The sequence below is a fragment of the Paroedura picta genome, chromosome 5, assembly GCF_049243985.1.
Source record: "Paroedura picta isolate Pp20150507F chromosome 5, Ppicta_v3.0, whole genome shotgun sequence".
Lineage (NCBI taxonomy): Eukaryota > Metazoa > Chordata > Lepidosauria > Squamata > Gekkonidae > Paroedura > Paroedura picta.
Genome location: NC_135373.1, coordinates 90,811,437 through 90,826,029, shown reverse-complemented (window position 1 = coordinate 90,826,029; position 14,593 = coordinate 90,811,437). Strand labels below are relative to the sequence as shown.

The window sequence follows — 14,593 nt, the reverse complement described above, 5'->3', positions numbered from 1 at the left end:
TGACCATTTATGGTTATGTCAACCAGGTTTTCCCCACCCAAAATGGCCAGTGATGGGACTGGAGGGGGTGGAATGGGGAGGGGCCCTGGGTGGGTGTGTACACAGCTTGGCATCCCAACCATATTCTGCATGATCACACTACTTCTGGGGTTTTTCGTAGTCTGAAGAGTGTTTCAGGGGCTTCTCAACAGTAACAAGGCTGAGAAAAGCTGACTTTGGATGTTGGTTTCCCTTAATTAGTTTGCATTTTATTTTTGTACCAAATGTCTAGCCTGATGAAGCATTCTGGAGAACTCAGAAGATTGTTCACTCATTTGTGAAAATGTCTTCATTGTAATAAGGACTATCTACAAACTTTGTTTAAATTGTTCCACATCTGTTGGGATATAAGTTTATTTTATTATTGCAATGCAGTGTAACTGTCGTGGAATATGCTTTTAGAGAGATCACAGTGCTTGTGAGATGTCATGGAGGAAGAAGGTACAATTAGGGACTTTGAATGACCATCTGCCAGTTCCATAATATTTTGCACTTGTTGCTGTTTGAAATATCTGTTCTTATTAATTGGACAGCCCTCTGCTGCTTGCCAACATGGGCCTTGCTGACGCTATCCTGGTAGAGATTGGAATGGACTTTCCTATGGCCTTGGGGAAACATTGTAACTTCTGCTACCTGCACTTTCAGTTGAAACTGCATCCCCATTGGCAGTGTCCTTTGAAATTAAAATTGGGCTTTGATTGATCTCTAAGTGCAACTATTTGTGACCCCTTTCTAAAAAAAATATAGAATTGGGGGCTTTTAATGAAACTTTTGTCTTCAGGCTTATGTGCACAGTATGTTAGATATGATGAGTGCATATGAGTTGAAATTACATGTTTTTAGAATACCAGAACAAGCACCCACTTGCATGCATTTTAAATGGAAATACATTGATTTCTTACATGCATGTGCCCTTTGAATCTGATGCACTCTCTGTGTTTATACTCTACCTCTTTCTGATTTCAGAAGGTTTTATTGACCAGTTTATAGAGATTGCCCTGTACTATGCTAGTACACCTGGAATGGTTTTTCCTCTAATAAGCTGGGTAGCATTTAAGGGATAAACCAAAAGCTGGTGTCGTAGCCCCAAGTGCCCTCCTACTCCTGTTTGCAAACACTTGATACTGCAAAGTTACCTGATTAACAAGATATATGTTAGCTGAATATTAGCTGTCATTTCCAAGTGAATTTGTCTTATCTCTCAGCTTACAAAGATCAACCTTGAAGCCCAGAAGGTGGAACAGTCCTTGCGAGATGAACTGTCAACCAGTGTGAGTAAAGCAGTGAGTGAGGCAGACAGACGTCGAATTATGGAGCTTGAGAAGAATGAAACAGAGCTCAAGATCGAAGTATCAAAGTAAGTTCTAGAGCAGAGTTTTCAACTTCATTTGTTAGAAGGGCTGGATCTGCCATAATTGTGACTTGGTTGGGCTGGGCCATGTGTGCCATAAAATGTAATGCCAGAGATATAGACTTTATAAAGGACATCAGCTAGAAAGCTCAGGATTGGTGTGTCTTCACTGCAAGACTCCATGGGTTCTGTGTGTGTGTGTGCAGTAGAAAACTTGCAGACTGGAGAACCAATGGTGCAGTGCTGGGCAGATACTTCTGTACTGCCTGGAGGGAGGGAAACTCCCCAGCATCCAAAAACATAGTTAATATCCAGATTTAGCAGCTTTGTCTGACCTTGTCAGAGCTTGGAAGCTAAGCAGGGTCAGCCTTAGTACTTAGATGGAAGACTGTTGAGGGAGCCTGGGGTTGCTACATGGCAGAAGTCAGTAATAAACAACATCTGCTGATCTCTTGCCTGACGTTCCTTCTGGAAGGCGTTACCATGATTTGGTTGTGACTTGGCAGTATATTCTTCTTCATGTACCATAGTTAATGAAGTGCAGCAGATTACTTTTGACATATAGCTCCTTTTTCCCCCCTTGGCTTCTTTCATGCTTTAGAGAAAGTGATTATAGTATTTGTGCAATGACGTATTCGGAGGTTATTTGTAAAGGACCTAACCCTGTGCCCTGAAGAATACGGCATTGTGCCAACCTGACAATGAGTTCAGAGCTATTTTTATTTTGTAACTTGAAAATCTGTTATGTTTTCTTAGGCTAAGAGAACTTTCTGACATTGCCAAGATGCAAGTTGATTCTTTGGAGAATCGCCAGCAATCCAGAGAGAAAGAAGTGCAATCCCTTAGAATGCAAATTTTGGACTTCCAGGTCTGGATATTTCTGTTAACCATGGGCATAAGGGATAGTAACCAAAAATAATGCCCCCAAGTGTACATGTGCTATGAATAAAAATTTCTTGTATTCTTTATTTGGCATACAGGCACAATCAGATGAAAAAGCACTCATTGCAAAACTGCATCAGCATATTGTAGCCCTTCAGATTAGTGAGGCCACAGCCATGGCCAAGTTAGAAGCCAATACATCAAAACTTCAGAAGATGGAGATTGCTAATCTACGCCTAGAGCAGAAATTGGATGACAAAGAACAAGCATTATATTATGCACGGCTAGAAGGGAGAAACAGAGCCAAACACTTACGGCAGACTATTCAGTCTCTGCGGAGGCAGTTTAGTGGTGCTTTGCCTTTAGCTCAACAAGAGAAATTCTCCAAAACTATGATCCAGCTTCAGAATGACAAACTTAAAATGATGGATGACATTCAGCATGCTGACCAAGAGTGCCGAAATTCAGAGAACAAAACCCTGGAGTTGGAGATGAAATTAAAAGGCTTAGAAGAACTCATAGCTACGTTAAAAGACACCAGAGGAGCACAAAAGGTTTGGGAGAACTTAAAATACAATTTTCGGCATTGTTTTATATGCAGTTTTCCACGATCCATCTCTCAGTGGGTGAGCTTTTTTTAATGCCATGACTCATCCAGGTGGCAGAGGCCTGAGAAGCTCTAGGGCCTCTCTAGTCATTTTGCATGTTGGCTGATGATGCATAAAGCACTGAACTTTGGCTTCCGTAATACCGTTATTTTCAGGGTTTGCAAAACAAGTTTTGCATCCCTAAATCCTAGTACTTCCATTTTGCTTTGTTGCATCTCAGACTAACTTAATCTCCCATGAATGTTTGCCTGTTGTGATTTCACTGTATCAGATCAATAGGCTGTGGCCAACCAAAGCTCGGATTAAACAGTGAGCCAGTAAATCTCTAAAATTGCATTAGCATTTTTTGCTGCGACAGTTGGCACTCATTCATATAGTCAGCTGGAATCAGTTCTGCTTGTTTTTTAAAGAATCATTGTCATGATTTTATCTGTTGTCCTGTGTTATCAGGTAGTTGAGTGGCATATGAGAATTGAAGAGCTTCGTCTTCAGGAGCTCAAATTGAACCGTGAATTAGCCAAGCAAAAGGAGGAGAAGAAATATTTGAGCAATGTCATTTCTGAATATGAACGCACAATCAGCAACCTGGAAGAAGAAATAGTACAGCAAAACAAGGTACTGAAAAGCATATGGTGCTCTCTTTTTGCATTTAATTATCTAAATGGATTGATTTTTAAATAAGGTAACTTCAGGTATAACTATCAGAAATTTTATTTTGGTCCTGGCCCCAACCTGATGGAATGAGCTCCTGGAAGAGTTGCGGGCCCTGCGAGAACTTCTGCAGGGCCTGCAAAACAGAGCTCTTCCGCCAGGTTTATGGCTGAGGTCAGGCAGCAAGGAAGATCTGGGCTCTCCCCCTCACAGAATGCTGTTAGCGAGTCCCACCAGCACCCCTCCACCTCCCTTTTTAGATGAGTTGGGTTTTAAGCTCAGGAAGAGTTTTTCGCCGCAACTTCTTGGCTTTATAGGTTTTTATATTCCTGTATTAGTTTTATTGGTTTTTAGTAGGTTTTTGGATTTTACTTGATTGTAACCTGCCTCGAGCCTCTAGGGGGAGGCAGGTAATAAATACAAATAAATAATAATAATAAATAATAAATATTTAATATGTCCAAAAATCTTACAGTTCCATGAAGAGCGCCAGATGGCCTGGGATCAAAGAGAAGTAGAATTAGAACGGCAGCTAGACAGATATGAACGACAGCAAAATGATATCTTAAGTACTGCTCAGAAGGTATCTATGCTGACTTTATTTGAATTGGATTTAGATTTAGACTGATCACAGTCATTACAGAGTCAGCTAGATTTCCTGCATTCTGTTTATTCTGCAGTTCGAAGAAGCTATGGGATCAGTTCCAGATCCTGACTTGCCACTTTCACATCAACTTGACCAAGCTCTAAGAAAAAGTAGAGAACATGTTAGAACAATCCTGGAAATGCAAGCAACCTACAAATCCTTAGAAGAGGTAATTGGATCATATTCTTTCAGTGATTTATGGACTAGTTAAATTAAAAGGTTATCACTCTTTAGACCAGCCTCCTTCCGTACCAATGGAAATACCTCCCCAGTATTGCTGTTCTTTAAAGCATTTTCTTCATGAGGACAAGAAAGAACTTTAGAATCACTACTGTGTTTCATTACTAAGGTCCTTTCTTTTTAAATGAAAGAGTGTAAACAGGAAAAATGAGAATCTTGCTCATTAAACATAGGTGGTAAAATACAGAATTTGTTTTTAATGCCCATAACAAATAATGGAACTAGTTATTACAAACATATTAAATTTAAAGTAGTAGAATAGTCAGTCCAATAAAACTGGAATACCAAGAACTGGGGGGGGGGGGGGGGGAAGGGGGGTGTAGAAATTATTCCAAACTTAATTAAGAATCAAAAAGTTAAGAAAATCTGAATGTATTGTCCCAATAATTCTACTAGTCAAATTATAAACATGTATAAAAAAATGCATGCTTTTAGTACAAAGTAGATTTTAAAAACAGTTATTGGCCCTGGTGATAGCCTCAGTTAAGACAACCAAAAATGACCATTATATAACCCCTGACCATATGCGTTTTGGCCCATTGGCTTTCCTCAGTAGTCAAACAGATGATATTACAGAATGGCTCCTGATGTTACAATGCAACAATAAATGAAAATTTTTAATGATGATTGTGACCAAAGGCAAAGAATATTAATCAGGGACCTCATTTTTGATAGTTTGCTGCCATGGTTAGTTGCACTTTCCTATAGTAATGATTCAGTTAGATGCCTTTCTCACTGGGTCAGAAAAATTCAATGCAGCTTCTCCACATGCCCAAATTCTACTATAGTATGAAATGAGGATCACAAAGTTTTTAAAATATTGTCGCCCCCCCCCCCCCCCCCCACGATTTCTGATCAGGGATTCCATTAAGTGTAAAGCAGGCCTGAGTCCCCTGTGGAGAGAAGGTTCAGGGTATAAATTAAATTTATAAATATAAACCAAAGCATTTTAAGTATTCTGTTCAAACCTTTTAAATAATAGAAGCTGTTCATGCAAATTAGCTAAATCCCCCCCCCCCCCCCATGCATGCATTACCAAGCCTGGTATCTTGTTTTGTTCTATTTAATAATGCATCTAAGAAATAATTGATACAGTGTTTTGAAATAGCATTGTACAATATTTTGCTAAGAGGTATTCTGTTAGATATATTTTCTTTGCTGCAGAAACTGAAAGAAAAGGAAACTGCTTTGTGGAAAGCAGAGCAAAATATCTTGTCTAGAGACAAGGTCATAAACGAACTAAGACTTCGATTGCCAGCAACTTCTGAGAGAGAGAAGATAATAGCTGAGCTGGATAGAAACGAAGATGACCCCGCTTATCCCCGTGCCTTGAAAATTGCACATCAAACAATTGTGAATATGCAAGCGAGATTAAATCAAAAAGAGGAAGTCTTGAAAAAGTACCAGCACCTTTTGGCCAAAGCAAGAGAGGTATTTTTCTTTTATATTCTCCTGTGGTGGACCTCCATTCACAGGCTTTGAAAACCTGGAATGTACAGCTAGACAGTATTCATGTGGAGCTGCTCTGTGTATAAACTGCCACTTCCAAAGGAGGGCAGCATTTGTGTTTCTGGCCTGGAAGCAAATAACCCTTGTTTCATTTCCTAAGGAGAGAAATAGAGGGTTTAAAAAGAAACAGTAGATCCCATGTTGAAGTTACGTGTGAATAGTGGGTCCCAGGTGAAAAAGTAGACTATTATTCTTGAGCTTAGTTTTTAGCTTTTTGTAATTACTGAAATAGACTTACATTTGGGAGCAGAAATGATAGACTATATACACAAAGGCTTTTGGAGTCAAAGAGTCCAAGCAAATGAGGTTAAGTGAATAGCACTTCCACTTATGCATGGTCTCCCCCCCCCCCCACCTTACCCACTCACGGTATTTGCTTCCAATCAGATGTTGTCCCCAGTGCGTAAAGCCACACCAGGACATAGCATGAGCATTGGATGCTCATTTTCCACTTGCTTCCTTGCTCATCCTGCACAAGAGTTTGTGCATTCACACGGGAAGAGGTAGGAAACAGGGGCCTCTGTACAGGAGCACAATGCCCAATAACTTGAACACTGTATGTGGTAATAACATTGGATGTGCATTTTCTACTATTTAGGAACAAGAAGAAATTGCAAAGAAACGTGAAGAAGACCTCAGAGTGCTGCACCAAAAGTTAGATTTCCATAGTGAAAATGCCTTTAATAAATTCAAGAAAACTGCTCTGGTAAGTATATTTAAACAGGAAGCGAAGGCAAGAAAAAAGTGAGAACAGGGAGATGATCCATGATGATTTAATTGTTTCACTGTAGCTTTCACAGATTTTTATGTAGCCCTTTGTATGTGACTCAAAGGTCTGTTTAGGTCTCAAGGTTCTGTCTGTTTAGGTCTCAAGGTTCTGCCCTCACATAACTTAATTTCCATATGAGCAGAGGTTGCACTGGGTAATGTTTTATTAACTCAGAATGCAATAGGGTTATGAAAATAATGCTTACACAAATAGTAAGTGGGATGGATGATAAACAAGTGTAATATTCTAGGTGAGCTACTATAATGAGAAGGACATAGGCTAGCCTTATGGGAATGATGGGATAGAAAAATAAAGATTTATTTTTTATTTATCATTTATGGAGAGAGATCATCTTTAGCAAGTGTTCTTATAAAACCCTTTTCTTCGTCTAGTCCAGTGGTTCTCAACCTGGGGGTCGGGACACCTTTGGGGGTCGAACAACTCTTTTGCAGGGGTCTCAGCAGGACAAGCAGCTTGGCTGGGGGGGGGGCGCCATCTACACAACAGCCTTGCGGGGTTGATTGAGATAGAACCACTCGTCTAGTCCATGATAGCAGTTCTGAGCGTGTGTGTTAGTTTTATTAACTGAGAAGTATATAAGAAGCTAAGTGAGAAAATCAGAGTGGATACACCATGGCTAGGAGCCTACTTCTCTAATTCCTTGATGTAAGCCCTTATAGAAGTATGTGTGTGAGAGCAAGATTCTATTGATTCCCTATTGTCTCCTTGTACTGCTTTGGGGATCACTGACACCCCCAAGGCAGCACAATGGAAGGCTATAGCAGGATAGGGAGGTCAGAAGCATAGGATCCATGTGTGCACATATTATGCCTTTAGACAATGAGAAAAAATCCTATAGAATACCAGATCTGCTTCTTATTTATTTTATTTCTTTTAGCATAGTAAAGTAAAATTGGCCACCATTTGAAGTACTTTTTTAGCTAACTGGGCAGCTGTACTTCTTGGTAGTTTTGTTGGAGAACATTATACACCCCTTCCTGAAATCGAAGGTACATAAAAGATGCCCAGCTTTGGCTGAATTGTGCTCTAAATAATGTAGGAACCCTTTCTAAAATGTATGCTAGGTAGGAACTTGATCTAAGATATAGGTAGAATGTGTTATCCGATAAAGAAATCATGAAAGATTTATTTTCTTCATGCTGTATTTTGTTCCACAGGAGCTGGTAAAGAAGCCTTCTTTAGTTGTGCCAACAAATAAGCATTTAATTCGTCTGGCAGAGATGGAACAAACTGTAGCAGAACAAGACAGCTCTCTCACTTCTCTGCTCAGCAGATTAAAGAAAACATCCTCTGATTTACAGAAGCAAAAACAAATTACCATAGCAAAAATCAAGGAGTTTGAAAATGTCAGAGCCCAGTAAGTGTAGACAAAGGTTACAGTTCAGGTTAGAAGTAAATGGTAGTCATGCTTATGGTCTTAAATCTTTAATACATTATAGTCCAAATTTAGTATTCAGAGATTTGAAGGAAAAAGCACAAAATATATTTGTCAGAGTTGGCTAATAAATGTTTAAATTTTAACTGAAAAAAATTCAGTTTAAATATCCTGTATACTTATTACCATTCCATCCAAAACTTAGGTTTTGTTTTCAAGAATATTATTTTTTACAGACACTTTGGAAAAGGGGACTGTGTTTTTATAGAATGTATTATTATTTTTGGAATTAAATGCTCTAGTTGCAATTCAGTCTATTTACTCCAGAGTAGTCATGCTGACGTCACCTGGGCTGCTCCAGAATAAGTATAATGGGGATTGCATCCTTTGCTTATAACAGGGTTTTTGTTATAGTTTGTGTATATTGGCTTTTGTCAATTTGGCTCTGCATATCCTTGATCAAAATTATGTTCAGACAACTGGGCCGGTAGAAGTTTTAATTCACTTTGAATTTTAAAAAGAAGAAAATTATCCTGCCTGCCCCGTCTGCATGCTTTCTCATGCTTCCACACTGTTTCAGCTTGTGTGCTCAGTGAGGTATCAGACTATTGCCAGCTGCCTCACCCTATCATCCCAGCTTCACCTGCAAGTGCTGTGGCCTCGCCTTTGTAAGCATTGGATTTCACTCTTGACCAGGGCATCTGAGGCCTGCTTTGTGGAAACTGCATTCTGCAAAAGTGTCCTGCAAAAGTCCAGCATCACTTCTGTGCTCCAAGGCCCCGGGCAGGGCAGAGGTGCTTGTAAATTACCCAATTCAAGTCTCAGTACTGTTGTCAAGGAAGCCATCTTGAGGAAGCACGTTGCTGATTGAGGCTGCCCTTGGCAAAGTTTATAATTGTTACAAAAAAAGATGCAGTATTTTCAGTCTTGTTAGGTTCCTTTTGAGTTGGCTCAGTTAACCAGTGGGCGTCATTATTATTTTTCCATGCTAGGCTCGAGGAGAGGCATGCCGCTGAAGTGAAACAATTGAAAGATGAGGTGGCCGAACTAAGGACTGCATTGTCCCAGATGGAGAAAGAATTAATGAATGTAAAAGCTGAGCTGGAGGTCCAGCAAGAGGCAAATAACAGAGCCCCCACAACTACGATGAAAAATCTAGTGGAACGGTTGAAGAATCAGCTAGCCTTAAAAGAGAAACAGCAGAAAGTGAGTCCTCAATGCAGAAAAATTAATTTAGGCATAAATTGGCTAACTGTCCAAATCATTAGTGCTTTCTGATTTTGTGAGCCTGCAAAATGGGACCTGTGCTTTTTATTTATAAACATTGCATAGTCTATCTGAGTAGAATGTTTAGAGTAGAATGTTTACCCTGTCTGTACAGCTGCTGCATATCCAGATCATTCCTGTCTTTAATAATCTAACTCAAGTTGTAACATCCTGTGTTTCCACAGCTGGCCATAGTATGTTGTGACATTAAAAAAAAAAAAAAAACTAGGGTAATGACTGGGGAAGGCACTGGCAAACCATCCCGTATTGAGTCTGCCATGAAAACGCTAGAGGGCGTCACCCCAAGGGTCAGACATGACCCCGTGCTTGCACTGGGGATACCTTTACCTTTACTTTACCTTTTAGATGTTACCTGGAGAGGGGGAGAATATATATGGGTACTCTTTTAAATGGAAAGACTACATGGTTACATTATGGTTACTCTTTTTAAGGCATGGTTTGGCCTTTGACTACAATCAGTTAGTTGAATCCCTTCAGAGTGTGGCTTTTTACATTATCATGCAATTCATATCACAGATCCCATGGAGCAATTCTGCTCACAACGCATCCCTCTGAGGCAAGGAGGCCTCCACTAGCAAAGAACCTCTTTGATCTACTGAAGGCCATTTGTACTGGAGGAAAGCGCCATCATTAGTGGACTACTGAGGCTGTGGGATCAAACCATAGATTTGTGGTGACTTTCAATGGGCTGTTGTAGACATATCTTTTTTAATGATTCTAAATAAAGTTTATATATTTTTTTGATATTTGTAAACCTTTGCAGGCTTTAAGTAAAGCACTCCTGGAGCTCCGAGCAGAAATGACGGCAGCTGCAGAGCAGCAGATTATTTCCGTAGCATCGCAAAAAGAAGCACACATGAATGTTCAGCAGATTGTGGATAAGCAAACGAAGGAACTGAGGGTGAGGAGGAAGCATCATGTTGCCTGTAAAAATTAAAGATAATAGGGATTATATGTCACTGTGAAAGTTACAGAAATTATTTAATGAATTCCTTCCCCTTCCCTGCCCAATGCCACTCTTAAAACAATTGCTTGCGTGTTAAAGCTTCAGGTGCAACAGTCCAGGCACTACTGCTTATAGGTCTCTGTGCCCTTCCTTTGGATGCATGTAGAACTCCGTACAAAGTCCACTCTGACCGTTTATGCACTGGAGGTTTTATGCTGGGCTGCAGGCTGGAGTTTTAGTCTTGGCAGGTTGCCCCACCTCTTCCTGCACTCACATGGGAGGAGCATTTGGCCCGGTGCATTTCATCCACCCCTGATTTGTGTTCTGCATGGAAGCTGGGGCAGTGAAGTTCCCAGTGCATAAATGGTCTATCAGTGGAGTTGTATAGAAGGAAGTTAAATCAACGAAAGTTGGGTACAAATGTTTGCAAATAAAACCCTTGTCCAAGACCTTCTTATTGAGCACACATATGACTAGTGCAGTGCCAGCTGCACTGGCTTCCAATGGAGGACTGGATCACGTTCAAGGTCTGAGTCTTGACCTCTTAACGCCCTTAACAGTCTGGGATGAATGTATCTGCAAGAACATCTCTCCTAATATACCCCTGTTAGAGCTTTATGCTCTCAAACAGCAAACCTGGTCGTTGCTGTTCCTGAACAAATATGCCTTTTACCAACCTGGTGGAACACTGCCAGTGAGATTTGGGCTATACGGGACTTATTACAGTTCTGCAGGGCCTGTAAAACTGAGTTGTTTTGCTGGGCTTACGGTTGATGGCGAGTGCCTTCCATTGTTGGCCTCCTGGTCTCCCCAATTTCCCCTCCTCAAGCAACCTATCGACTGCTGTGCCTTTTTTAAATAGGAGATTTTACTAGTTATTAATATTTATTCCTGTTCATTATTGCTTATTGTTAGTTGCCAGAGTCTGCTGAAAAGCTCAGCCTTGCAGATGATGAGGTTGGACCAAGTACCACATTGTTGCTTGTGCTAGAGCTCTAAAAAGACCTCAGTAGCCATTTTGCCAGAGTCACTGTATGACTCACTTGCATATCTGTTGGCACAAGATTTCATGTGAACAAGTTTTAGACACTGTAACGAAGAATTTAATAATATGTGAAGCTTATTTTATGGCATTTGTAGCACATAGACTGACCTTTATACAAAGTGCCTTCATATACTTAATCCAGAAGTTTGGATTCATTGGCACAACTGAGTGTTGTGCATGCATGCCTGCATGTGTGCAGTGGTAAGGGAATAGCCACTACTGGGCCTTTTTTGCCAGAAGCTTAAGCAGTTCTGGTCTTCTCTGTAGAGTGGTCAGTACCAGTGATGGTGGCTATGGGATGCAATAGCCATTGCTTTCTACAGAAACAAATAATTTTATATTGCCATAGTAATTCATTTTCTCAGCAGTCCAACATGTGGTTCTTTCATTTCTTTCTGTAGAGTCAAATAGAGGATTTAAACGATCAGCTTTCAAAACTGAAAGATTCCCTTAGGATAAGTAGAAATAAAGAAAACTCGTTACTAGATGATATGGATGATTTAAACCAGGAGCTTCAGAAAAAAGTGAAAGCCCTTACGAAAGTTCTAAGGGAGAAAGAGGAAATAGAAAAGGAAAATGAAGAACTGAGAAAACGGGTTAAAAGGATAAGCAATGCAGTTCAGGTAAGTGGCATATGTACAGTGGAACTCTTTGGGTTGGTTGATTGATTTGCACAGTAGTCAATCATTCACTGCTGATTGGGCAGTCTGGGGGGCAGGGAAATGGGTGCACCATTAGTTATATTTATTGGCACAAGGGCATTACGTCACCACTCTAGGAATTACAGAACATTCTGTGATAGAACTATAGCACTCCCAGCAATTTCTCGAATGGTGCGACGGGACTTCTCATTCCCCTCACAAGCAGTGATGAACACCATTGTATAGATGGCAGTTGGTTTTTCTCCCACTGGCCAAGAGAGCATTGGCATGTAATCCGGATTGCTGGTGGTTGGTCTTCCTGGCAATCCTAATGTCGATCCACAGTACTGTCTACATAAGGGACAAACAACTTTTTGGACTTGAGGACCAAAAGATTTGAATATCTGCCTGTGAAACTACTCATATATTGGCAAACAAAGGAGGGAAGGGCATAGGCAAGAAACCCTGGGATCAACCCTGGGATCATCAACAGCAGCATGTTCAGCACCTTAGGGGCTCACCTTGGTTGCCTGGACAGAAACCAGGCCTCTGCACAGAGCCAAATGGTCTGGCGTCCTTTGAGTTGACACATGATGGGAGAGGAGTGCCTACATGTATACTCAGGTCCAGTGACTTGTTTAGAAACAATGTCAGTTTTTCAAGTATCGGTGGGAATATCTGTTGGAACCAAGTGTTAATCTCCTTGAAGAACCAGATTTTCAGTTGTTATGGCGACATGTTTATTTTATCTCAATACCCATTTGTCACTGAATAACCTGAAACAAAGATGACCCTTAATGTATCCCTCTCAAAAAAGCTATACACAAAATATTTTATTGCACATAATTGTAACTTGCATTTGAATTTAAGACATCTTTTTTTACCCTTGATGGGACATGTGCGGGGAAACCCTAGCCTTTCTTTAAGGTCACTAGGGTAAGCACTACCTCCAACTTGATTATGTTGACTTTTACTCATACATTTAGATTGTCTTTAGAGCATCCATGCCTGCATCAATAGAAGCATAATCTAGTAAATGCTGCTGCTTTTATTACACACCCAGTTGGGTGTTCTGTTAGCTGTATTGAAGTTCTGGGTTAATCATTCATATATACTTTTTTCCAGGGTAAAGCTGATGAGCAAACTCTAATAGATGAACTTCAAAAGAAAATTAAAAAGCTGGAAAATGAGCTAGAAAAGAAGAGTGAGAACTCGGCTAATAAAACTCCACAAGAAGACAAAGTATATATGAGGCACACAATTAGAATGGGTTTAGTCAGTGTTATTTTTGTTTCTTTAGCTGTCGTGTTTTTCCCAGAGCATTTCAGTTGAGCCTTTTTATTTCCAGTTTTGTTTTTCAGCCTTTTTGTTTGCAGGGAAAGAAACAGCTAAATCAATGGTGTAGTGCCATGATTGGCAGATGTTTATAACTCAGATAATTCTGTGTATTACTTTTTGAATTTTTAAATCAGCAGGACTGCACTGCTAGTTTATCTTACCTCACCTTAAAAAATTTTAGTCCAGTGGCACCTTGAAGAGCAACAAAGTTTTGTTCAAGGTATAAGCTTTTGTGTGCGTGCGCACTTCTTCAGATACATTGAAATGGAATTTACCAGTTCATACATATAGAGATGAGCAGCAAATCAGTATAAGCATACTAAACGGTGCTTAACGGAGGCAAGGACCAAATGGGAATAACAAGCTTGGTTTATATGTGACTATCTTATGCAGATGTAGCATATTTGTGGCACGCTGTTGTGACCAGATGCACACAAAATCTTATGCCTTGCGTCAAACTGTATTGGTCTTAAAGGTGCCACTTGACTCTAATTTTGTTCTGTTGCTTCAGACCAACACAGCTACTCATCTGAATCTTACCCCACTGTAGCAGCTCAGCTTTCTCTAAACTGTTTTGTCCTCTATCAGTTAGCTTTCCCTTCTCTGTCCCTTTATCCCACAGAGTACACTTGTTTGTTTTTCTGTACCATCATAGGTCTGTTCCTCATCTTTGTTACCCATTTTCCTCTTTCTCCTTCTTCATACCATTTGTTCACCCATCTCTCTTCTCTATATATACTGTCCTAGTACTTGGTAGCCCTGTCTTCTACAGGCAGGCAGCTCACATACCTGTGAGCAAAATAGGGAATGCAACCAAATATATAAATTGTAAAGAAAATAATGGCAAAGTAGGCTTGAGTAAAGATGGTTGTCTAGTTACCTTTTATTCTAGACTGTGAGAAAACATTGCTCTTCTGTGTTTTTCAGAGTTCAAAGGAGGAAATCATACGATGGGAAGAGAGTAAAAAATGGCAAACTAAAATGGAAGGGATGAAGAATAAGTTAAAAGAAAAGGAGAAAGAAATAGAATCTATAACCAAACAGTTAAACACAGTAAAGGAACTCTTCTCAAAGTAATTTGATTTTAATTAGCATAATGTTCTGCAGCTCTGTATGTATTTGTTTTTTTGCAAGTGTTCTAGGCAGTGGAAAGCAACCCTGAGTTAGAGTTTGTTTTTGATACGTTAATACACTTTTTATAAAACACAGCTCCTCATCAGTGAAACACCAGAAATTGTGTGTGAT

At 40.0% G+C, this 14,593-nt stretch overlaps 1 protein-coding gene across 4 annotated transcripts in view; it reads left to right on the top strand.

The window, feature by feature from the left end:
- CEP290 (centrosomal protein 290) overlaps positions 1-14,593 on the top strand; it is a 75,322-nt gene that overhangs the window by 38,844 nt on the left and 21,885 nt on the right. For all 4 annotated transcript variants that reach the window (XM_077338980.1, XM_077338981.1, XM_077338982.1 and 1 more), the window contains 14 exons: positions 1,245-1,396; positions 2,147-2,258; positions 2,371-2,826; positions 3,331-3,495; positions 4,007-4,114; positions 4,212-4,346; positions 5,582-5,848; positions 6,525-6,632; positions 7,874-8,073; positions 9,084-9,297; positions 10,142-10,279; positions 11,771-11,992; positions 13,136-13,252; positions 14,276-14,421. In XM_077338980.1, the coding sequence (XP_077195095.1) occupies positions 1,245-1,396; positions 2,147-2,258; positions 2,371-2,826; positions 3,331-3,495; positions 4,007-4,114; positions 4,212-4,346; positions 5,582-5,848; positions 6,525-6,632; positions 7,874-8,073; positions 9,084-9,297; positions 10,142-10,279; positions 11,771-11,992; positions 13,136-13,252; positions 14,276-14,421 (2,540 nt within the window). The remainder of the gene's footprint in view (positions 1-1,244; positions 1,397-2,146; positions 2,259-2,370; positions 2,827-3,330; positions 3,496-4,006; positions 4,115-4,211; positions 4,347-5,581; positions 5,849-6,524; positions 6,633-7,873; positions 8,074-9,083; positions 9,298-10,141; positions 10,280-11,770; positions 11,993-13,135; positions 13,253-14,275; positions 14,422-14,593) is intronic.